Source organism: Amblyraja radiata, chromosome 29 (assembly GCF_010909765.2).
Source record: "Amblyraja radiata isolate CabotCenter1 chromosome 29, sAmbRad1.1.pri, whole genome shotgun sequence".
Classification (NCBI taxonomy): domain Eukaryota; kingdom Metazoa; phylum Chordata; class Chondrichthyes; order Rajiformes; family Rajidae; genus Amblyraja; species Amblyraja radiata.
In genome coordinates this window covers 27331634-27355618 of record NC_045984.1, presented here as the reverse complement: position 1 = coordinate 27355618, position 23985 = coordinate 27331634, and the positions used below count along the sequence as shown (strand labels likewise).

General features: G+C 48.0%; 2 protein-coding genes across 4 annotated transcripts in view; one reads left to right on the top strand and one right to left on the bottom strand.

Moving 5' to 3' along the window:
• The first annotated feature begins 154 nt into the window (after window positions 1-154).
• Window positions 155-11881, top strand: ddx49 (DEAD-box helicase 49). The gene is made up of 13 exons (XM_033047007.1): window positions 155-323; window positions 2437-2560; window positions 3329-3414; window positions 3513-3634; window positions 6623-6810; window positions 7767-7907; window positions 8433-8508; window positions 9236-9312; window positions 9461-9558; window positions 10335-10409; window positions 10509-10597; window positions 11409-11480; window positions 11570-11881. The coding sequence occupies exons 1-13, from the start codon at window positions 161-163 to the stop codon at window positions 11762-11764; spliced, it is 1506 nt and encodes a 501-aa protein (XP_032902898.1). The 5' UTR covers window positions 155-160; the 3' UTR covers window positions 11765-11881.
• Window positions 11882-15333: 3452 nt separating this feature from the next.
• The window catches only part of upf1 (UPF1 RNA helicase and ATPase), a 51230-nt gene continuing 42578 nt past the window's right edge, over window positions 15334-23985 (bottom strand). The window contains exons 17-24 of one of the 3 annotated variants that reach the window (XM_033047003.1): window positions 23621-23777; window positions 22981-23123; window positions 21982-22156; window positions 20887-20968; window positions 19916-20080; window positions 19561-19781; window positions 18950-19069; window positions 15334-18151 (exon numbers count right to left, since the gene is read on the bottom strand). In XM_033047003.1, coding sequence (XP_032902894.1) covers window positions 18953-19069; window positions 19561-19781; window positions 19916-20080; window positions 20887-20968; window positions 21982-22156; window positions 22981-23123; window positions 23621-23777 — 1060 coding nt within the window. In that variant the 3' untranslated portion in view covers window positions 15334-18151; window positions 18950-18952. Of the gene's footprint in view, window positions 18152-18949; window positions 19070-19560; window positions 19782-19915; window positions 20081-20886; window positions 20969-21981; window positions 22157-22980; window positions 23124-23620; window positions 23778-23985 lie in introns of those variants that run through there. The other 2 variants (XM_033047006.1, XM_033047004.1) reach the window with 2 other exon arrangements.

Sequence of the window (23985 nt, the reverse complement as noted above, 5' to 3'; positions counted from 1 at the left end):
CTGCCTGACCCTCTGAGTTACTCCGGCACTTTGTGTCCATCTTGGCACCTTGACTGCGGTGGGTGGGGGGGGGTGTGGAGAGCATTTCCGCCAGCATCAAAGATGGCGGCGCACACGTGGCGAGGCAGCAGGGCGTGATGACGCGGCCGGGTTGGGCGCGATGACGTTGCACGGCAGCGGGGAGACGGTAATGGCGGCGGTGAAGGCGAGGGGCGGCCTGGCGGCGCTCGGGCTCCAGGCCTGGCTGGCGGAGCAGAGCGGGCAGCTGGGTATCCGGCAGCCCACTCCCGTGCAGGAGAACTGCATCCCCGCCATCCTGAGGGGTGAGTCTGCCCCGCCCGAGTCACAGGGAGGGAGGGAGGGAGGGAGGCGGCGCAGCCTCACAGCGCCTGAGACCCGGGTTCGATCCCCACCTCGGCCGCTGTCTGTGTGGAGTTTGTACGATCTCCGATCTCCCTGTGACCTGCGCGGGTTTACTCCGGGTGCCCCAGTTTCATCCCACACTCCAAAGGCGTGCAGGTCGGCTGAAAACCGATTGATACGTTATTATCACATGTGACATGTCACCGTAAAGTATGCAAAGAGTCGCCACGTGTACCGGCAAAGTTACACTAATCCTTAATTACAGTCCCCAATGGTCCGCTTCCTCGCTCGACCTCCGTTATCCATCGTGGATAAGGTGATGTCACCTATCCATGGTCTCCAGAGATGCTGCCTGACCCATGGTCTCCAGAGATGCTGCCTGACCCATGGTCTCCAGAGATGCTGCCTGACCCATGGTCTCCAGAGATGCTGCCTGACCCATGGTCTCCAGAGATGCTGCCTGACCCATGGTCTCCAGAGATGCTGCCTGACCCATGGTCTCCAATGATGCTGCCTGACCCATGGTCTCCAGAGATGCTGCCTGACCCATGGTCTCCAGAGATGCTGCCTGACCCGCTGACTTACTCCAGCTTTTGGTATCTTCTATATCTTCAGATTTATAGCTCAATCAGCTTCTGTGAATCACCCCTAATGTGTAGGGAGTGGATGTGAAAGTTGGATAACACAACTACTGTGAACGGGTGATCAATGGTCAGCATGGACTCGATGGCCGAAGGGCCATTTTCCCCACTCCCTGTTCCTGACCTGCAGAAGATACAGAAGTTTTTTTTTTTTTAGTTTAGTTTTAGAGATACAGCGCGGAAACAGGCCCTTCGGCCCACCGGGTCCGCGCCGACTAGCGATTCCCACACATTAACACGATACACACACACTAGGGACAATTTACACATTCACCAAGCCAATTAACCTACAAACTTGTACGTCTTTGGAGTGTGGGAAGAAAGCGAAGAAAACCCACGCAGGTCACGGGGAGAACGTACAGACAGCACCCGTAGTCGGGACCGAACCCGGGTCTTCGGCGCTGCATTCGCTGTAAGGCAACAACTCTACCGCTGCGCCACCATGACAGTGCTGGTGATGGGATCAAGCGTGCATCACCAGACTCGGGAACAGGTTCTGGGTTATCTGGCTTTCGAACAGTCCTTTCATAAGCTAGAGTGCTGTCTCTAGCGGGGTGGGAGATTGCAACCTTCATGTGGTCCACCCTGTTTCGACGAATGCAATCAACCTGGCGTGCACAATCAAATAAGATCAAATAGGACAAGTTGTCCAACAACTTTAGGCTGTGCACGCCATACGCAAGAAGATATTCAGCGTGGAAACAGGTCCTTCGCCCCCCCCTCCCGCCAGCGATTACTTTGTACATTAGCACTACTCTACAGACTAGGGACAATTTACAGAAGCCAATTAACCTGCCACAAAACTGCAAATCTTGTGAGTGTGGGAGGAAACAAGCACCCGGAGGAAACCCACATGGTCACAGGGAGAACGTGCAAACTCCATACGGACAGCACCCGGGGTCAGGATCGAACCTGGTTCTCTACCGCTGCATCACTGTCCGATTTACCGCTACCTCATTGCGGACATTGGACTTGGTCCAAGGAACTGAAGCACTCCAATTCTGAGAACTATGTTCTGCACTCTGTATCTTTGCTCCATCTATGGGTTGCGCTGGTTTCCTCCCACACGCCAAAGGCGTGCATGTTTGTAGGTTAATTGAGTTTATCCTGACACTATCCCTAATGGGTAGTATATAGAACTAGTGTACAGGGTGATCACTGGTTGGCCCGGACTCGGTGGGCAGAAGGGCTTGTTTCCATGGTGTATTTCTAAATTAAATTAAACTCTGGAGGACATGAATAAGTGATGTCACCTATCCATGCTCTCCGGAGATGCTGCCTGACCCGCTGAGTTATTCCAGCACTTTGGGACCTGTTTTCATGTGGTGCATTTCCGTGCTCCTACCCCCTCCATCCTGTTCTAACCTCTTTCCCATCCCCCTGCCGCACGTCCCCAGCTCTGACTCTGGTTTGATTTTTCCCTGTACCCCAGGCCAGGACTGCCTCGGTTGCGCCAAGACCGGCAGCGGGAAGACGGCAGCGTTCGTTCTCCCCATTCTCCAGAAACTGTCGGAGGACCCGTACGGAATATTCTGCCTGGTGCTGGCACCAACCAGGTAGCTGTGAAGTTCCCAGCCTGCTCACTGCCGTTTCCTTTACAACAGGCTGAAGAGAAAAGACATGCTGGAATCTTGCATAAAAATGGGGCAACTGGAAGAACTCAGTGGGACAGGCAGCATCTGTGGAGGCAAAAGTTGGTGGGGGTCAAGATCCTGTATTAGTTGTGGTGCAGGGGCTGCAAGCTAAAATGTTGGCCCGTTTCTCTTCCCTCGGGTGCATACTGACCTGTTGTTTCTAGCTGGAGGTCACAGTTCTCAGGCTCCTGTACATTCTCCCTGATGGTAGCAATGAGATGAGAGCCTTTTTGAGGTAGCGCCTCCTGTAGATCCAATTACCCAAATTTAGGGTGAGAGGGGCAAAGTTTGGGGGAGTAGTGCGGGGCAAGCCTTTTGCACTGGTGGGGGAAGGGGGGGGGGGGTGGGGAGGAGAGTGCCAGGGGTGTGGTGGTTGAGGCAGATCGATAGTGGCATTTTGGATGGGCACAGGGATTGGAGGGATACGGGGAACATGCAGATAGATGGGTGATGGTCGTGGCATTATGTGTGGCACAGACATTGTGGGCTGAAGGGCCTGTTCTTGTCCTGTACTGTTCTATGTTTTAGCCTACGCTTGGTCTCACCGATGTAGAGCAGCGGATGCAATAGATGAGGTTGGAGGAGCAGGTGAACCTCTGCCGCACCTGGAAAGACTGCCGCCCCTGAACCAGAGGTGCCGGTTTCTGTTAAAGATGCCTTTAACCAGAGTCTGTTTGCTGCCTTTTGCAGGGAGCTGGCCTACCAGATTGCAGAACAGTTCCGTGTGCTGGGGAAGCCACTGTCCCTGAAGGACTGCGTGGTCGTTGGCGGCATGGGTGAGTGTGCGTCGCAACCTACCGCGGGCCCCCCGCTCTGCGTCGCTGTACCCGTGTACCCGCGTCCCCCTCACACCGTCTGCCCCTTCCCTCCACAGACATGGTCAAGCAGGCCTTAGAACTGGCCAGGAAACCGCACGTGGTCATCGCCACACCGGGACGCCTGGCTGACCACTTGCGCAGCTCCGCCACCTTCAGCCTGAAGAAAATCAAGTTCCTGGTACGTACGAGAACGAAGGATTGTGGCTGCAGGTTGCCCAGCGACTGTCCGGCTCCAGACTGCGGATGGACATGTCAAGGACGGGTGGGTGGTTACGGGAAGTGCAGCGGTGAGGTGGCTGGGATCGATAGTCTGCCCACAGCACCTCACTAGATAGACACAAAGAGCCATTGTAACTCAGCGGGTTAGGCAGCGTCTCTGGAGAAGATGAATGAGTGACATTTCGGATTAGAACCCTACTTAAGACTGCCTCTGAAGAAGGCAAACAAAGGTACACAAAAATGCTGGAGAAACTCAGTGGGTGCAGCAGCATCTATCCTTCGCTCCATAGATGCTGCTGCACCCGCTGAGTTTCTCCAGCATTTTGGTGTACCTTCGATTTTCCAGCATCTGCAGTTCCTTCTTAAAAACTCTGAAGAAGGCAGCCTGAAGAAGGGCTCCGAATAGAAACATCACTCATCCTTTTTCTCCAGAGATGCTGCCTGACCTGCTGAGTTACTCCAACACTTTGTGTCTGTCTTCAGTATAAACCAGCATCTGCAGTTCCTATGTACAGTGCCTCAACACACGACTCTCTGAGGGCCTCTTGTGGTGAAACAATGCAGTGCGATCCTGTTACCCAGCTTTTAGTTGAGATCGGTGTTCAGAGTTATGGCATGGATCTCATAGACCCTTCGAATTCACGCCTACTTTGATCACACCTTCACACTAGTTCTATGCTATCCCACTTTCTTATCCACTCCATACACCAGGGGCAATATACAGAGGCCAATTAATCTAACCTGCACATCTTTGGGATGTGAGAGGAAACTGGGAGTAACCGGAGAAAACCCACATGGTCACAGGGAATACATGCAAACTCCACACAGACAGCACTCGAGGTCAGGATTGAGCGTGGGTCTCTGGCACTGTGAAGCAGAAGATCTACTAGCTGTGCCACTGTGCCTCTCGGTTGCTGGACACTTTAATTCTCCTTCCCATTCCCACACTGACCTTTCTGTCCTCGGCCTCCTCCATTGTCAGAATGAGGTTAAACGCAAATTGGAGGAACAGCATCTCATATTTCGCTTGGGCAGCTTACAGCCCAGTGGTATGAGTCTTGATTTCTCTCACTTCAGGTAGCCTCGACATTCCCTCTCTCTCTATCCCTCCCCCACCCAAGTTGCACTAGCTTCTCATTTTCACCCTAAAAACAGCTTACAATGGCATGTTTCCTTTACCATTTTTTGCATATCTTTCATTTGCAAGTCTGGACTCACTACAATGCACTTCATGCCAAGTAAATTAGGTTTTGAACTGATATCTGTATTAAACTATCTCAATAATGTTGAAACAAAGAACTGCAGGTGCACAAAAGGACTGGTGTAACTTAGCAGGTCAGGCAGCATCTATGGAGCATTCCCTTTCTCTCTACCTCTCCCCCACCCAAGTCGCACCAGCTTCTCGTTTTCATCCTACACACAGCTAACAATGGCCTGTTTCCTGTATCATTGTTACTTTTTTGCATATCTTTTCATTCAACGTTCTTTATCTCTCCACATTGCCGTCTATATCTCTCGCTTCCCTTATCCCTAACCAGTCTGAAGAAGGGTCTCGACCCGAAACGCCACCCATTCCTTCTCTCCAGAGATGCTGCCTGTCCCGCTGAGTTACTCCAGCTTTTTGTGTCGATCTTCGATTAGAATATAGAACTGTGCCCTGTACATAGTTTGTACCCGTACGTAGTTTGTAATCATGTTCGGCACAGGCAACGTGGCCCTTCGGCCCACGATGCCTGTGCCGTACATGATACCAACTATTCTCATCTGTGTACATGTGATCCATAGCCATCCATTCCCTGAATATCCATGCACCGACCCAAAAGCCTCCTAAATGCCACTATTGTATCTGCCTCTACCATCACCCCCTGGCAGCATGTTCCAGGCACCCCACCACTCTCAGTGTAAAAAATAAACTTGTCCCATCACATCTCCTTTAAACCTTGCCCCCTCTCACATTAAAGGGGATGTCCTGTAGTATTTGACATTTCCACTCCCTGGGAATAAATCCCAGACTAAACTTTACCCTCTTTCCAATAGTCCTGTAACAATCTCAAATAAGTTGCGTTACCTCGTAGCCTAGGTCACTCCCCAAGTGAAGTTGTGGAGCCAGGCCTGGTGAGGGCAAGGATGTGCAGGGGACAGCCAAGACTGAGGGAAGGGAGACGGCAAGAGATTGCAGGGAATCATTGGAGCAGCCCAGATCATCACACAAACCCCCTCCCCTCCCTTCCATTCACTCGATCTGCACTTCACGCTGCCTCGGCAAGGCCAGCAGCATAATCAAGGACCAGTCTCACCCTACTCACTCCCTCTTCTCCCCTCTCCCATGAGGCAAGAGGTACAGAAGTGTGAAAACGCACACCCCAGATTCAGGGACAGTTGCGAGTGCGGTCCTGACCTCCCATCTTGCTCATTAGAGACATTTAAAGTATCTTTAATCAGACTTCAACATGCACTAAGTCAAAGTCTGATACACAGTGTATCCTTTATCTGTACACTGTGGACAACTTGATTGTGTTCATGTGTAGTCTTTTTGACTGGATAGCTCGCAACAAAAAACTTTTTACAACGTGACAATAATAAACTAAACTAAATAGACATGAAGCTTTGATATAGATTAGAGATACAGCACGAAAGCAAACAAGCTCTTCAACCCACCGAGTCTGCGTTGACCGGTGATCCCCGCACACTAACACTAAACGACACACTCACACAAGGGACAATTAACCATTATACCAAGCCTATATGCCTTTGGAGTGTGGGAGGAAACCGGAGATCCTGTAGAAATTCCACATGGTCACATGGAGCATGTACAAACTCTGTACAGACGGCACCCGTAGTCGGGATCGAACCTGGGACTCTGGCACCGTATATGGCAGCAACGCTACTGCTGTGCTGATGGAAATGCTTGTGTTTTGCTTGAGTAACAGTTTTACCCGCGATGCAGGTACTGGATGAAGCTGATCGGCTACTGGAGCAGGGATGTACTGATTTCACACAGGACCTGGAGGTGATCCTACGGGCCATCCCAGCACAGCGACAGACTCTGCTGTTCAGCGCCACCCTCACCGACACCTTGCAGCAGCTCAAGGCCATCGCAATGAACAAGCCCTTCTTCTGGGAGGCTAAGACTGAGTCAGTACTAATACCATTTGGGTTAAGATATAGTAAAACTCCCTCAGCTCTCCCGTGCAGGGACAGCACAGAGTGAACATGAAGTAAACCTTCCTCACACTGTCCTCTCCTCTGCTTCACCACATATTGATGCTTAGAGTTACCTGATGTTTGACCAAATCTAGCAGAGGTTAATGGATGGGTTGGGTGCTGGAAATCCAGACAATTATGTCTGCTCATCCTCAAACTTGCTGGTCTGACCAAAGTGGGTTATTATAAACTTTTAGTTTTAGAGTTACAGGGTGGAAACAGACCCTTCGGCCCACATAGTCCGTGCCGACCTATAATCGCCCAATCGCACTTGTTTACTTTAATGTAGAGATACGGTGTGGAAACATCCAATTGACCGACAAACCTACACGTCTTTGGGATCTGGGAGGAATCCGGAGCACCCAAAGAAACCCCACACGGTTGCAGGGAGAAAGTACAAACTCCGCTCAGACAGCACCTGTAGTCAGGATTGAACCTGGTCTCTGGCGCTGTAAGGCAGCAACTCTACCGCTGCGTCACCAGGCCGTCCCTGAGATTTTCTCCTGATGGGATGTTGGTGCAGGTGGTGGGAGTTTATGGAATTCTCTGCCACAATTTATGGAATTCCCTGCCACAGAGGGCAGTGGAGGCCAAGTCACTGGATGGATTTAAGAGAGAGTTAGATAGAGCTCTAGGGGCTAGTGGAGTCAAGGGATATGGGGAGAAGGCAGGCACGGGTTATTGATAGGGGACGATCAGCCGTGATCACAATGAATGGTGGTGCTGGCTCGAAGGGCCGAATGGCCTCTTCCTGCACCTATTTTCTATGTTCTATGAATGTTTTCTGGCGTTGGGGAGCGGGACAGACAGACGGATGGATGTACGGGGCTGGGAGATTTGGTACCATTCAACCCATCTGACACTCGCTGCCTCTGCTCCATGTCCAGAGTTCGCACGGTGGCAGAGCTGGAGCAGCGATACCTCCTGATGCCCGAGCGGGTGAAGGAAGCTTACCTTGTGAACATTGTCCAGAAGTTCCACGATGAACACGAGGACTGGTCCATGATTATTTTCACAAGCACGTGCAAGTGAGTTCCATCACGCCGCTGGTATTACGGTGCATGCATTGTGTGTGGGAGGGTAAGAGACGGTCTTGGCATCGTGCTCGGCAGTCATTGTGGGCCGAAGGGCCTCTTCTCGTGCTGTACTGTTCTATCTACGGCCATGTATTACTATTTAGTTTGGTTTGGAGCATGAAAACAGGCCCGTCTACCCACAGAGTCCACGCCGACCCTCGATCATACGGGTTCTATGTTATTCCACTTTCTCAGCCTCCCCCGACACACCAGGGGCAATTTACAGAAACCAATCACCCAACAACCCCGCCTGTTTTTGGGATGTGGGAGGAAACAAGAGTACCCGGAGGAAACCCACGGGGGAGAACCTGCAAACTCCACACAGACAGCACTTGAGGTCAGGATCAAACCCGGGTCTCTGCCGCTGTGAAGTAGCAGCTCTTATCAGCTGTGCCACCCAACTGGGTGATCGCCAGTGAGTATGTGTTGTCAGCAGCCTCAGTGTGTCCGGCTCTGATTTCCATCCCTGTCTTGCAGAATGTGTCAGATTCTCACCATGATGCTGCGTAAATTCAACTTCCCGTGTGGAGCGCTTCACTCCATGATGAAGCAGGTGAGTCACCGACAGCAGGCGCAGATCCACGGATGGGTACTGTACACCACCCATCACAGTGTCCCATCAAACACTTCCACAGCACAGGTAGATACAACATATAGCTCCCCAACACTACACATGTCACACACTCACAGAGATGGGGGGGGGGGGGGACACTGAAGGTTTAGATACAGAGTAAAACTCCATCTATGATGGGTGGAGGCCCTTTGTCTCAAGACAGGTCCAAAGCTCCCATTGATTTGTGTAGAAAGGAACTGCAGATGCTGGTTTATACCAAAGATGGACACAAAGTGCTGGAGTAACTCAGCAGGTCTGGCAGCATCTCTGGAGAAAAGGAACAGCTGATGTTTGGGGCGAAGACATAGAAACATAGAAAATAGGTACAGGAGTAGGCCATTCGGCCCTTCGAGCCTGCACCGCCATTCAATATGATCATGGCTGATCATAAGACCCTTCTTCTCGACCTGAAACGTCACCTATTCCTTTTTGTGTCTATCTTTGGTATAGAGCAGCACCTGCAGTGCCTTCCTACCTGTGTATATGTGATCTGTTTGGATAGCATGCAAAACCCAGTGTTTGATTGCACCTCTGTACATGCGGCGATAATAAATCTAAACCTTAAATAGCCAGGACCTTGGGTAGATGGGCGATGTCTTTGGGGGGAACTGTAAACTGCTTTTGTGAGCAATGATCTCATTGGTTTTTTTTTTCTCCCCTTTTATAGAGGGACAGGTTTTCCACACTCTCCAAGTTTAAGTCGAGCATCTTCAAGATCCTCGTGGCGACCGATGTTGCTTCACGGTATTGAATCTTGGGCAGGGGTCTTTTGCCATGCGGTGGGGTGATGGTGTTTATCAGCATGCGGGGCGGGGGGCGGTGTGAGGCATGAGTTCTGTGCCATGGGCACCAGGAGTGACACGTCACTGATGCAGAGGCTCTCTCCTTGCAGAGGGCTCGATATTCCCACCGTTCATGTCGTCATCAACCACAACACACCCGGGCTACCCAAGATCTACATCCATCGCGTGGGCCGAACAGCTAGGGCAGGTATGCAGGCACCTCGTCTACTATAACCCCACTCTCCTCGTCTACCTGTGCTGTGTAATCTTTCTCCTCAATCCTGTTATGTAATGGACCAAACAAACTATTGGAAGAAGGGCAGCACATTGGCTCAGCAGGTAGTGCTGCTGCCTCGCAGTGCTAGACCCAGGTTCGATTGTGACACGGAGTGTGGGCTGTGTGGAGTTTGCACGTTCTCCCAGTGACCACGTGCTTTTCTTCCCTCATCCCTGAGACATGTGGGTTTCCAAGGTTAATTGGTCTCTTTAAATTGTCTCAAGTGTGTTGGGACAATTTTGAGAAAGTGGGATAACAGAACCGGATGGTTGGTGGGCCGAAGGGCCTCTTTCCATGCTGTGTCTCTAAAACTAAAACATCAACCATTCCTTTGCCTTCACAGATGCTACTTGGCCCACTGAGTTTCAGTTTAGTTGAGAGATACAACATAGAAACAGGCCCTTCGGCCCACCAAATCCACACTGACCATTGATCACCTGTTCCTAGTTCTGTGCTATCCCTCTTTCTCACCCACTCCCTACACACCGAGCAATTTACAGAGGCCAATTAACCTACATCTACACATCTTTAGAATGTGGAGGAAACTGGAGCACCTGGGAGAACGTGCAAACTCCACACAGGCATCATCCGAGGTCAGGATCGAACTGGGTCCCTGGAGGTCTGCCAGCAGTCTTTCTCTATTTGGTCCTGATTCCTGCTACTATACTCTTGTCTTTGTACTGTAATGGACTGTTGTTCTTCTGCAGGTCGAAACGGTATCTCAATCACCCTTGTCACCCAGTATGACATTCACCTCGTTCATGCAATCGAGGAGGAAATAAGTGAGTTGAACCTAGTGTGGCGTGTTTGTGGGGGAGCAGTGGAGGATGGCTGGGGCCCTCTTGGTGTGAATATTAAATATATGATTATTTTGTTAACAGATACCAAGCTGCAGGAGTTTTCTGTGGTCGAGGATGAAGTTTTGAAGATTCTCACCCACGTTAACGTAACTCGACGCCAGTGTGAGAGTGTGAGTAACTGAGGCATCTCTGGGGACCTTTGGGTTCATGTTAAGTGAAGTCACCCTGAACGTGTGGTTCCCAGACCGGGTGAGGTGGTCGATCTTGACCTTGTGGGGACTTCCGTGCCGATCGGCGGATCAAATGTGCTCCCTTCCAGCAGAGTCCCTGAAACTCCGGCCCTGCCAGAGCCGGTAGATCCATTCCCGTAGCTGACTTCTGCAGCCCGATATCCCGGCTGTCTAGGCGGTAATGCTGGACTCCTCGTGGAGGCCCTGGTCTCTGTTGGTCCGGCAAAACAGACCAACATATAAGATTGTTAAGGGCTTGGACACACTAGAGGCAGGAAACATGTTCCCGATGTTGGGGGAGTCCAGAACCAGGGGCCACAGTTTAAGAATAAGGAGTAAGCCATTTAGAACGGAGACAAGGAAACACTTTTTCTCACAGAGAGTGGTGAGTCTGTGGAATTCTCTGCCTCAGGTGGAGGCAGGTTCTCTGGATGCTTTCAAGAGAGCTAGATAGGGCTCTTAAAAATAGTGGAGTCAGGGGATAGGGGGAGAAGACAGGAACGGGGTACAGATTGGGGATGATCAGCCATGATCACATTGAATGGCGGTGCTGGCTCGAAGGGCCAAAATGGCCTACTCCCGCACCTATTGTCTATTGTCTAAAACAGATAATCCAGAAAGGCTCCGGAAACCAAGAATGCCAGAATGTCAGTGGTGGACCTGTACTGCTTAACTCCACTGACTGCAGTATTCTACATGGCTGGCTTTAATCTGGAAGCAGCCATAATGAAACTTTTTGTTTCACTTGCAGGAACTTGAGTCGACTGACTTTGATGAAAAGAAAGAAATCAACAAGCGGAAGCAGATGATTCTAGAAGGACGGGTAAATTGGGCAAAGTTTGCACGTTTTCTGTAGTAATCTATAATACAACATCTGACACCCATTCTTTGTTCATGCTATCCTGTTTAAAGGACCCAGACCTGGAGATAAAGAGGAGAAAGGAGCTGAATAAATTGAAGGAGAAGAAGCGCCAATTTCAGGAGAAAATGCACGAGACTCTGGAGAGGGAGGCAGCCACAAGGCTCAAACACAGACTACTGAAAAAGAGAAGAAAACAACAGCAGACAGCACTCAAGGCTCCTGGCCCAGGACGGTCTCAAACGTAGAATTGTTTATATTCACCATTCAAAATGGACATTTTCTATTTCATCCGATTTTGGCTCTGCAGCAGTTGTGGCAGTGTTGAACTTCCAATACAGTGTAATTTATGTGTTATACAGACACGCTGTCTTTGTTTCTGTTAACAATGACTCTCGTACACGAGAGCATATATGGACTGATCTCCATCCACTCATCCCTGTTCACAGACCAGGCTGTTTTCCAGAAATGTTTTCCTTCTGGAGTAATCCCTGCATCGAGTTAGAGAACATGGTTCCAGACAACACATAATTACAGCAGCAAAACACAAAGTGTAACACAGGTGCAACTCAGTGGATGAGGGTGTTGGGAGGAGCAGTCAGACACATATTGGTGCCAGACATTCTTAAAATACAAGGTACACAAAAATGCTGGAGAAACCCGTCTGAAGAAGGGTTTCGGCCCGAAACGTTACCTATTTCCTTCGCTCCATAGATGCTGTTGCATCCACTGAGTGCCTCCAGCATTTTTGTGTACCTTTGATTTTCCAGCATCTGCAGTTCCTTCTTAAATTCTTAAAATACACCTGTTCAATAAAGAAAGGGGAAAAACCAACTCCTTTAACGAGGGCCAACAGGTCGATGTTTTGTGCAGTTTTAATTTCCTTGTTATAGCAACATTTAGTTTACCATAGACGGTGCAATGAAGATTGATCAACCTCACCTTTGGGGCCGACAGGGCTATTGTAGGAGATTGGATCAAATTCATGAGAATTTAAGTGACCTAATTGGGAGGCACATCTTGACAGACTAGGTATATCTTGCCCAAGGAAGGAGCTGAAGCTTTTGGGTAAGATATTTGGATGAGAATTTTCATTGGGTGAAGGGTGGTGAACCAGCAGAGCTAGTGCACGTTACTGAATATTTGTGGTACATGAATGTTTCTTAACCAAAAATGCATCAGAGAATGGAGTAAGTAGGAATAGAGTAGAAATAAGAGAATCAATCATTGTATTGGAGAGTAGGCAAAGGTCCAGGAAGGATTATTATACGAAAGTCATCATGCTTTTGAGGGCAACTTGTCTGTGACCATGAACCTTGCAATTGTAGTGGACAGACTTGATAGGTCAGTCGACTAAAAATGGAGGCATGTGGTGGATGGTGGTAAGGATCAGATTGGGAACAAGAACCAGTAAACACATTTCCAGCATCTACTTTATTTTCATGAAGTTTTCTTCAAAGCATATATGAGGGGCACTGACTTAAAAAATAAAATAAAAACATGCTGTTGACTAAACAGCATGCTGGGCTTTGAGTGGGGTCTGGAGAGATAGGTCGCTGATGAAATGTAACCAGAAAAGGCAATGGTGTAAAACTATGGTAGAAAGAATGAGGCACAAAATATCTTCCCTGATGGCCAGATAGGTTGAGTGTTTTGAAGCATGGATTATAAAAAGCAAAACGATGTTGGAAATTGTTTGATCACACACTCTTACATCCAACTTTGGTCAACATTAAGTTTAGAAAAATGCAGCAAGGCTCCAGGGACGTTATCTGGTGCCCTCCATAATGTTTGGGACGAAGACTCATCATTTATTTGCCTCTGTACTCCACAATTTGAGATTTGTAATAGAAAAAAAATCCCATGTGGTTAAAGTGCACATTGTCAGATTTTAATAAAGACCATTTTTATACATTTTGGTTTCACCATGTAGAAGTTACAGTAGTGTTTATACATAGATCCCATCCACACACCCAATTTCAGGGCACCATAATGTTTGGGGCACAGCAATGCCGATGTAGATGAAAGTAGTCGTGTTTAGTATTTTGTTGCATATCCTTTGCATGCAATGACTACTTGAAGTCGGCGATTCATGGACATCACCAGTTGCTGGGTGTCTTCTCTGGTGATGCTCTGCCAGGCCTGTATTGCAGCCATCATTAGCTTATGCTTGTTTCGGGGGCTAGTCCCCTTCAGTTTTCTCTTCAGCATATAAAAGGCATGCTCAATTGGGTTCAGATCGGGTGATTGACTTAGCCACTCAAGAATTTACCATTTTTTAGCTTTGAAAAATTCCTTTGTTGCTTTAGCAGTATGGTTGGGATCATTGTCTTGCTGTGGAATGAACCGCCGGCCAATGAGTTTTGAGGCATTTGTTCGAACTTGAGCAGATAGGATGTGTTTATACACTTCAGAATTCATTATGCTACTACCATCAGCAGTTGTATCATCAATGAAGATACGTGAGCCAGTACCTTCAGCAGCCATACATGCCCAGGCCATAACACCCCCACCAGTGTTTCACAGTTGAGGTAGTATGCTTTGGATCTTGGGCAGTTCCTTCCCTCCTCCATACTTTGCTCTTGCCATCACTCTGATATGTTAATTTTCGTCTCATCTGTCCACAAGACCTTTTTACAGAACTGGTTGCTCTTTTAAGTACTTCTTAGCAAACTAACCTGGCCATCCTATTTTTGCAGCTAACCAGTGGTTTGCATCTTAGTGTAGCCTCTGTATTTCTGTTCATAGTCTTCTGCGGACTGTGGTCATTGACAAATCTACACCTGGCCCTCATTAAAGGAGTGTTTCTGATCCGTCGGACAGGTATTTGTTTTTTTTTCTTTATTATAGAGATAATTCTTGTCGTCAGCTGTGGAGGTCTTCCTTGGCCTGCCAGTCCCTTTGCGATTAGCAAGCTAACCAGTGCTCTCTTTTTATTGACGTTCCAAACAGTTGATTTTGGTAAGCCTAAGATTTGGCTGATGTCTCTATAACAGTTTTATTCTTGTTTCTCCGTCTCATTATGGCTTCTTTGACTTTCATTGGCACAACTTTGGTCCCCATGTTGATAAACAGCAATAAAAGTTTCCAAAGCTGATGGACAGACAAGGTGCTGAGAGCTCTCTTATACCTGCATTAAGGAGGCAATTAAAGACACCTGAGCAATTACAGACACCATATGTCCCAAACATTATGGTGCACTGAAATGGGAGGACTATGTATAAACATAGTTGTAATTTCTACATGGTGAAACCAAAATGTATAAAAAAATACCCTTTATTAAAAGTCGACAATGCATTTTAACCACATGTGATTTTTTTCCTATTACAAATCTCAAATTCTGGATTATAGAGGCAAATAAATAAATGATGAGTCTTTGTCCCAAACATTATGGGGGGGGGGGGGCACTGTGTGCACATCTCGTATGTGTATGTGACGAATAAACTCGACTTGACACCCCATACGGTATATTAAGCAATCGTTGATTATCTGCTAAGCTGGATGCAAGAGATTCCAGAAGCGGTCAGTAGAGTGGGGGAAATCAGCAGCTAAAGTACATCGTGTGTGCGTGTGAGGCCCAGAAATGCACAAATACCTCACTCCTGTCCCCTGGAGATAAGTTGGATGTTCAATCCAAGGCCATGCTCCATTTCCAATAACAGCAAATGAATGAAACAACAATGTCAGTTTTAACACAGAATATAATGGAACAGAAACCCTGATGGATTTCAGGCTTGAATATCATCCAAGGAGCGCAAACGGTTCAAAATTAGAAAGCACATTTTCTCTTTCGAGATATGAAACAAACTGAAAACGCTGTGATGCAGAGCTAATTTTATTAATGGTGCTTGTTACAGAGGCAAAATAGATGAAAATAAAAATCCAGACAGGATTAGAAAAAACACTATTTTCCACTCAACAGATGCAACACCAGCACCAGGTTTGCAAAGGATCTAAAATCAGATTTTCCTCTTCCTGCTATATTAAAAAAAAACAGCACAAAGCAGAAGTCAGTTATTGAGGGGAAGGTGAATGAAGGCGATCTCCAATAGATCCATATTTAATGGAGGGCTCACAGTTGGATAGAAGAACTACCAAAAACAAATGCAACTATGAACTTTTAAACAATTCTGCCAGGAAGCCAAAACAAAAAAAAAACAACAAGTTTCATAAAGGAGAAGTCCCTTCGGCCAGACCCTGTGCCCCAAAACATTTTGACCATTTGACAGGAGGGTCTGCAGAGCTTGCCCCCGTGCTGAGCCCACAGTAACTGCCGTCAAGACCCCTGGGCCATCAGCAAGATTAGCATTGCTGAGCAATGAGATCATTGCAGGAAGCAGAGCTACCCAAACCTACGCTTCAAGCTTGTGGCCAGTGGACACGACTGGCTAAACCCAACTCGTTCCTCAGCCACCGAGCCTTAGTCCTCACATCATTGCTGTTACGTACCACTGAACTAATGGGATCGAGGCCTAGCAAAAAGGAGTTGGGCAGTGAGGGGCGTGGCCAAATGTGGAATAAATACCACCCTCGTGCAGCTGTTGCCATCAGCAGATTAGAGTCCATGGAAAGTGAGACAATAGCCCAAAGTTAAGGCCTGTGCTGACACTTGACTCAAGATAGTTATGCCTTTGGCAGCTGCAAGATTTCCCCACCTTCTGCAACACACAGCACTCAATTAATTGCAAGGCTCCCTCAAAGTGGTGGTTACATTCTGCAGCCAGTTTTACTTTGCTGCCCCACCAAGTATATTTTTTGCCTGTTTTGGAATGGGACAGAATTTGTAGATTTTCTCTGTACAACAGCAACTTGGCAGTGCGGAGCCCACAGTGGCAGAGAATAGATCTGGGAACAATACACCTTTACCAGGCTGATCTTAATGCTGTTGGATTAAAAGCCCAGCGTTCATTATTCAGTGTTTTAGACTGCAATCCTAAAAATCATACACGAGCCCGAGAGATAATGAAACACTTTCTGCCATTAGCTACCTGCTTTCTGCAAGTGATGGAATTCTTTACCAGAAAGGCTTGGGTTTAGTGAGCTTCTGTGAGACTGGGGGTCACTGCCAGTTTCTGATTTGGCACCAATGCCTACACAAAAGATTTTCTAAATGCTCGTATCTAAAATAATCCAGTAATTAATACAGTGCCCTTAAAAGTAATAAACAAGTTCAGCAGTCTAAAAAGCTTTCATATCTGATTATCCATTAGCAAGTAGACAAGAATGAAACAGCCACCTAGACAATTTCTCTTGATCCTCGTTGGCAGAGTTCCATCCAGTCAGCACACTGAGCCCAGCCCAGTACCCCACCATGTCAAACATCCGTGCCGCGCAGCCCCCCCCCTCCCTGCCGCTGGCTGCTGCAGTAAAACCACCATCAATGTGATCAACTACCCGCCAAATGAGAACAGTGCAAACCACTCGAGCACCACCTAACCCCAACCTCCCTCTGTCCAGCTCGCCTTCCACGGCCGGAGATCGAGAGTCTGCACCGGTTATCCTCTGCTCAACGCCTTTCCAATCTCATCATTCGGATAGACTGAAGTTGAAACAAAACATTTGAAAGCAGGTTATACGAAGAACACCGGGTGGGTGAGCATGGGGTAGTGAGGGATAAACATCCATAGCTGCTGACTCGTGGGCTTATTCACCTCTTTGCACTGACTTGGTTTGAACTCTTCCCTGGGAGAGGTGGTCGACATCAACTTTCCCAGAGTTCTGGGCATTTCTACTCTAATTAAATCGTAAAACTCGCGAAGGGAAAACTCGAGCAGCGGAGTTCTCCCACGGCCCAGTGCTGGAATCAGACAGACAGTCCATGGTTAATCCTTCACAAACCCCAACTCTGCACATGCATTTAAAACCAATCACTGTGGAAGATTTGAGAAAGCAACGTGAAATGATAGCATTGGGCGTAAGGCCTAGACACTTCAAGATCAACCTTAAAGCAAACGAAGGGGGTGGAGGCAGAAGGCAGCTCTGTGTCAACTGGGTTTTGCCAGAAATTAATCTTCATTTCGACGCTCTAACTGCTGGAATTTACAGTTTAATCGCTAATTGTAGCGTCCAGAGAACAACTGTGAGATATAATGTTCCCCTTTTTATTCCCAAAACCAAGTAAGGTCTCCCACCTCCTCCAGGAAACAGGCAGTTCGGATGTAGTAGGTAACTGTAATTGAGTGCGAGCCCCTCCTCTCTCTTTCTCTCTTTCTCTCTCTCTCTCTCTCTTCTTCTCTCTCCCTTGTTCGACGAGGTGGGAGCAGGGTCTCAGCGGCGTGGGCGAGTTGCGTGGTAACAGCAATAGAGTTTAGTAGATGTGTGAGACCAGGCCTGGCCTGGCTGACAAGGCACACAAGTGCCCTCTATTACTTCATTCCTCCAGACAGTCTCCTCGTCTCAAACTGCTAGCAGTGGTCTCTCTCCTTCTCTCTCTCTCTCTCTCCTCTCCTCCTCCTCCTCCTCCTCTCTTTTCTCTTCTCTTCCTCTGGTTTGGTTGGTTTCTCTCTCCTGTTGCTCTCTCACAGTTGATGCCTCAGTAGTCGCAGTGGAAACAGGTATCCATTTATGTTTTTTTTCCCCAGATTGAATTACTGTTGAACTAAGCTTGGCTCAAGCCTAGCTCTCCTCTCCATAACCTGTTGGGACAAAGGGGACATATCAATCAACTAGGTCGCAAGCCCCACTTCACCTTTCATCCTTTGGTAACAAAGTTTCATCGGCAATAAAATTACTGAAACGAGTAGCATCCCTTTACCCCTTCCCAGAAAAACAAGCACAATATTCAATCCATCCTAACCCAACATCACGCCAATCCCTGCCCCAAATCCAATCCATCCCAAATGCCATGACTGCACCCAAACCAAACATGATGTCATTTCCTCCACCAATCCCTCTTCTCTCAGCCCCAGACCAGCACACACTATGCTCGTCAACATCCTCAGCTCTATTCCTGATCCATGACGCTGTTCGGCCTTCCCCTCCGCTCCATTCAGTACTACCCTCATCCCTGCCCACTCCCAACCTCATTACCACACCAGAGTAACTCAGCGGGTCAGTCAGCATCTCTGGAGAAAAAGGACGGCCGACGTTTTGGGAAGGGTCCCGACCTGAAATGTCAGCCGTCCATTTTCTCCAGAGATGCTGCCTGACCTTTTGAGTTACTCCAGCACTTTGTGTCGATCCTTGGTATAAACCAGCATCGGCAGCTCTTTGTTTCTATTTCTTCACCCATCACCACGCACTCTAGCTTCCAACTCATTGTACGTCCAGACAACTTCCATACCCTTCTTCCACTTAAATCTGCCTCTCAGCCCGTTAAACTCAAGGAACTTCTCAATTAACCCAGTCTCAATGGCAACTTTTCAGGGACAGCTTAAGCCAGCTGAAGATTGAAGGGTTATGCGAATGGAAGGATACCAGGCCCCCAGACTCACGTTCTAATACTGTGACAGCCCGGTCACTCCATGTTGATACGCACGTTCTCCCTGGTAAGTGGAATCCTGCGACAAGGCCACGTCGATCTGAGACTTGAACTCATCTCCCAGATAACTGTCCTGCATTTACAGAGAACATTAGAAAAACAAGTTGAAGCCAGTTATCTTGAAAAGGTCACCACAGATCAGTGTATCCTCAAGCCTGGATTAAAGTCATTAGATTCTAAACCTGCAAAGATCAAGATCTTTGAGCTGAGGTGATAGATAATAGGAAAGCAAGTGGAAGGGCGAAAAGGGGTGAAAGAGAAAATGGGGCAGGGAAATGAGAAATAGGGTAAGGATAGTAGGAAATTCCAAAGAAATTAGACCAAGTTATTTAAAGGAGAGTCGAGAATAATGAGGGGGATGAAGAATGAGGCGGAATCTGAAGAGTTCTGTTCATGGGGAACGAAGGATGAGATTAGATGGGCCACAGTGATGGAAGTAAATTAACTTGGCCGAGTTTCCTGTGAGGGAGATAGGAGATGGATTTTGCAAGGCTTCAAGGGGCTACCAATACAAAGTATGATTCACAGCTCAGCCTTGTCCATTTATGCAGAGCGGAGATTTACCTGTGAGAGTTCTGGCTGAGACAGGCCTGGTTGGCTCATTTGCGAGGGCTGGCTCATGGAGATGTACCCCTGGGTAAGTGGGCCCTGAGAGAATGGCTGCGACACCACATCTTGGCTGGCCTGGCTGTTGGGCAGGTTGCCCTGGCTGTTGATCTGGTTCCCCAGGCCACGGTTTCTCTGGCGGGCCCCACGGCTCAGCTTCCCTTTCGCAATCCCACGACCTTCGAACAAGAAAGAGCAAGCTTCAGTACTGGGCGGGAGCTGGAGAACCGCACCTCAGTGACCCCAGTTTCCTGGGGCACAGCGCCCACCTGCCCACACCCGTGCCCAAGGCACTGGATCAAGCCCAGCTTACCTGCCGCAGGACCATTTGCCTGCCCAAAGTAGCCCGGCGGGGGCATGGGAGGCATCATCAGGTTGAAGGGAATAGGGATGTTCATTGCAGCGACATGGCTGGGACTGGCTCCAATCATTCCAATCTGGTCATGGGTCTGGAAGTACATGTTGGAAGGGCGACCCGCTGCGGGTGGGAGGAAGAGAGAGATGCACAAGTGTGAGAAATGCGATCCAGAAATCTCATCAGAAACAAGTATATCCCATCTCAGAGTCTCATTTGGTTTCTGTAATCCTACCACACACCTCGATCCTGCACTCCCCCCCCTCTTAATCATCGTGCAAGTGTAGAGTTTTCACATTGAAACACAGAACACAAGTAATAGAAAGCAGACACATGGCCCACCAGCATAGTTAATCTTGGTCTCATCTTTCCCTCCGGATCTCCTTTTGGATGCTGAAGTCAGTCGTACTTGGCCCTTGGAATTGGTGAATTCCGATGATTTACAAAAGCTTCTCCTCATCTCATCCAGACACAGATGACTTCTAATTTAGTCCTGAATTTAAGCTCCTAATTTTAGACTCTCCTGTTAAAGGAGGCAGCCTCTTGGAATCTTGTCTCAATATTAAATCACCCCTGTTCATCCCCAGTGAATGAATCTACCCTCATCTCTCCCCTTACAATAACTCCTACTCTCTGGACTCAAATGAATCCACAATGCACTGACTACAGTAGTAGTATAGAATATTTAAATATACAAACTCAACACCAGAGCACAGAACCACTGAGTTTTCAGTGCAATGGTTGGAGTTTGAAGCAACTGGATGAGAACTTCAACCGGTTAAATGGACGTTAGAAAGTCACATCGACTTCAGAGGATGAATCCCACAATAAGGTAGTGTTAAGAATTCAGCCAGCCATGCAAGAACTGGCGGGACATTTATCACCCCACGTTTTAACTTTATGGTGAAACAAATCTGAAATCAAGTTACCTTGGCCACTCCGGTCATACACAGAGCCTGGGATGATGGCTTCTCGGGCATCGTACATGGCTGTGGTCATGAATCTAGCTCCCTGGGACACATGGATACGAATTAGAGCAAATCACAGCCCATTGAAGAACTAATGACAATATTGAAGAACATTCAAATGAACTAAAGATCACAAAATATCTATCAGAAGAGGTGGTGAGGGCAGATACAAATGCTTCCTTTGAGATGCTTTGAGTAGGTAGGGAACAAGTATGGACAGATGAGTTAATTGTAAATCGGCATGGTTCCATGGTGCTATACCACATGTGCCCTGCACAGTGACATTCTTTATGCAGAGATCGTATATGCATGAGTTGCCATATTTTGGCGGCATTTACAAAAAGTTCAAAGTGCTCAATATACTGGAGGAGCTCTGATCCAGGTAAGCACCAGGCTGATGCAGGGCTCCTCCGTTACCCTCGACCGGCTCAGCCCTCAAACTCATGTCCCTCTCCTTGCCTGACTGCCTGTGTCCTGGTTGCGCCTCCCGCAGCTGACTTTGAAGGACCGACCACAGTCAGAACAGACATGGTGGGCCAAGGGGAACATTCATGTGCTGTTCTCTGTTATATTCTAGATGGTTGCAATGGAAGGAATACATTAGGGAAAAAGGATATGCAAATCAACTCTCAGTCTGAAGAAGGGTCTCGATCCTTTGCATACCCTTTTCCCATATATATTCCTGTCTGACCTGCTGAGTCACTCCAGCATTTAGTGTCTATCTTCTATGTAAGCTGACAGTTTCCCAGGAGGGACCACCCAAGTACAGGCAGCTCCGCTTACTAGCTGCCAATTACCTGCAGTGATTTCAAGCGAAGCATTGAAACTAATAAACAGAATTACATGTGTCCAAATATCTAAAAACTGTAGCATCGGTTAAAGCCGGTTGTGAGGCGTATAAATGTTCCAAACCACTCTGTTTCGTGTAAACAATCTGCCACAACCATCTGGCCTTGTCAGACAGATTGCTGTGTCTACAATCACAGGTGGGTGAGCAGCTAGCTGAGGCCAGGACTACTGTCAGCAAGGTTGGAAAAGAGACGGTGCTTTCCTTACCGGGTTGATGGTGTTGACGAGCTTCCGGGGTTTGCTGAATTGCATCAGACTCTCGCGCAGATTATTCAGCGGTCCCTCCACCAGTACCTTCTGCTCTTTATAATAGTTCAGAAGGTGATTCCACAGTGGCTGCTTGGACAGAGCCTTTGGATTCCCCACAATGATCACGCCATATCTGCACACAAAACCCTTTCATTAGTCCTCAAATAAAACTTAAGAAAACTCCAATTCATCCCCCCTCCCTCGGAATTCTCCAACGTACCCATCCCCCCCACCGCTGCCCACAACCAAACTTCATTTTCCTATCTGTTCGTGCCTCCCAAACCCCTACAGAAACTAAATGACAATCTGTTCCTCTTAAATCATACTATGAACAGACCATAGATACAGGTATGAAGAGTGTAACACAGGCAAGCAATGGGCTGCCACTTTGTGTTTAGTATGCAGTAGGAATGCAACAGGAATGATGCCGTTGCCTGCATTACAGCAGAGTCTTAATACAGTACTGCATAACACAGTGGACGCTCAATCCCCAGGGGAGGGACTTCAGTCCCAAGGGATGCCGTTTCATTAATCTCAGGGACATGAAGTACATATACATATATCGTTTCATAAATCTCATTTGGCCTCATTACCCTATTAAACATTTCTTGATCCAGCACTCCCCTCAATAGATTTTTGTAATATGGGCAGAACTGCATGGGGTGGCACAGTTGCTGCCTCACAGTGCCAGAGAACCGGGTTCCACCCTGACAACGGGTGCTGTATGTACGGAGGTTGTACATTCTCCCTGTGACCACGGGGGCTTCCTCCAGGTGCTCCGGTTTCCTCCCACACTCTAAAGACGAGTAGGTATGTAGGTTAATTGGCTTTGGTAAAATTGTCCCTAGTGTGTAGGATAGTGTTAGTGTACGGGGCTACCGCTGGCCGGCATGGACTCAGTGGGCCAAAGGGCCTGTCTCCCCGCTGTATCTCTAAATTCTAAAGTAGACTCCTCACCTTGCTCTCGTCAGGGCCACGTTCAGACGGCGAGGATCGTTGAGAAATCCAATGCCCTGGTGTTCATTTGCTCGAACACATGACAGGATGATGAAATCCTTTTCACGTCCCTGGAATGCATCCACGCTGGCAATCTCCACCTCCTGGAACAGGCACAGAGGAGTTTCACAATATAGCAATCCTCGAAATAAAACTTCAACAGCCAATCCTAAATAGAAAATGTGAATGCACAGCCGCACTGCCAAGGTAAGATGGTTGCCATCTTTAATCTTTACTACAATGATTACCACTTACTGAGAAAGCCTCAACTGTTAAGCGTCAGAAAGGCCAGTTAGCAACGGCATGGTCCTGACAGCATAACTTAATAGTACTACTAAGGTGTTACTAAACAGTCTTCTTCTTCGTGCATATGGCGTAAACAGCCTAAAGTTGTAGATCAAGGAAAGACATCCAGGCCAGGACAGCATCTGTTACTGGGTGGATGGCTTTGATGCCCCCAGGGAAAAGCCTCAGTGGGCAGTGGGAGATTGCAACCTTCACGTGGTCCTCCCTGTTTCGACTAATGCAATCAACCCGATGTGCACAAACAAATAGATGTAGTGTTTTGGTGTCACTTTTGACCATGCCCACTAAACCGTACCTGGTAGAGTTTGGTGTGCAGAGAGCCACTGAACTGCATGTACTGCACCAGGTATGACCGCTGCCCTTCATATGGTGTAATGATGCCAATTTGATCTGGCTTGGCACCTGCCTTCAGAAGTTTAGTGGTGATCTTCTCCACATTGGCCGCCTCAGTCCTGAAAACAGAGCAGGTTCAACCATCAATTTACTCAATGACAGGTTGTGGGTATGTAAATCCTTGCCAATCATTCCATTTATAATTCTTAACAACACTGCCTCATTGGCAAGATCATCAACAAGTCACTTTCCACATTATCCCCAGCTGGACATACACAGTGCTGGAGTAACTCAGTGGGTCAGGCTCTGGAGATGGATAGAAGATGT

Bases quoted from the DNA above. Each gene is read 5' to 3' on its own strand.
- ddx49 (XM_033047007.1), top strand. From the start codon at position 161: ATGACGTTGCACGGCAGCGGGGAGACGGTAATGGCGGCGGTGAAGGCG. The intron at 324-2,436 runs GTGAGTCTGCCC...CCTGTACCCCAG, and splicing joins CATCCCCGCCATCCTGAGGG to GCCAGGACTGCCTCGGTTGC. The intron at 2,561-3,328 runs GTAGCTGTGAAG...TGCCTTTTGCAG, and splicing joins CTGGTGCTGGCACCAACCAG to GGAGCTGGCCTACCAGATTG.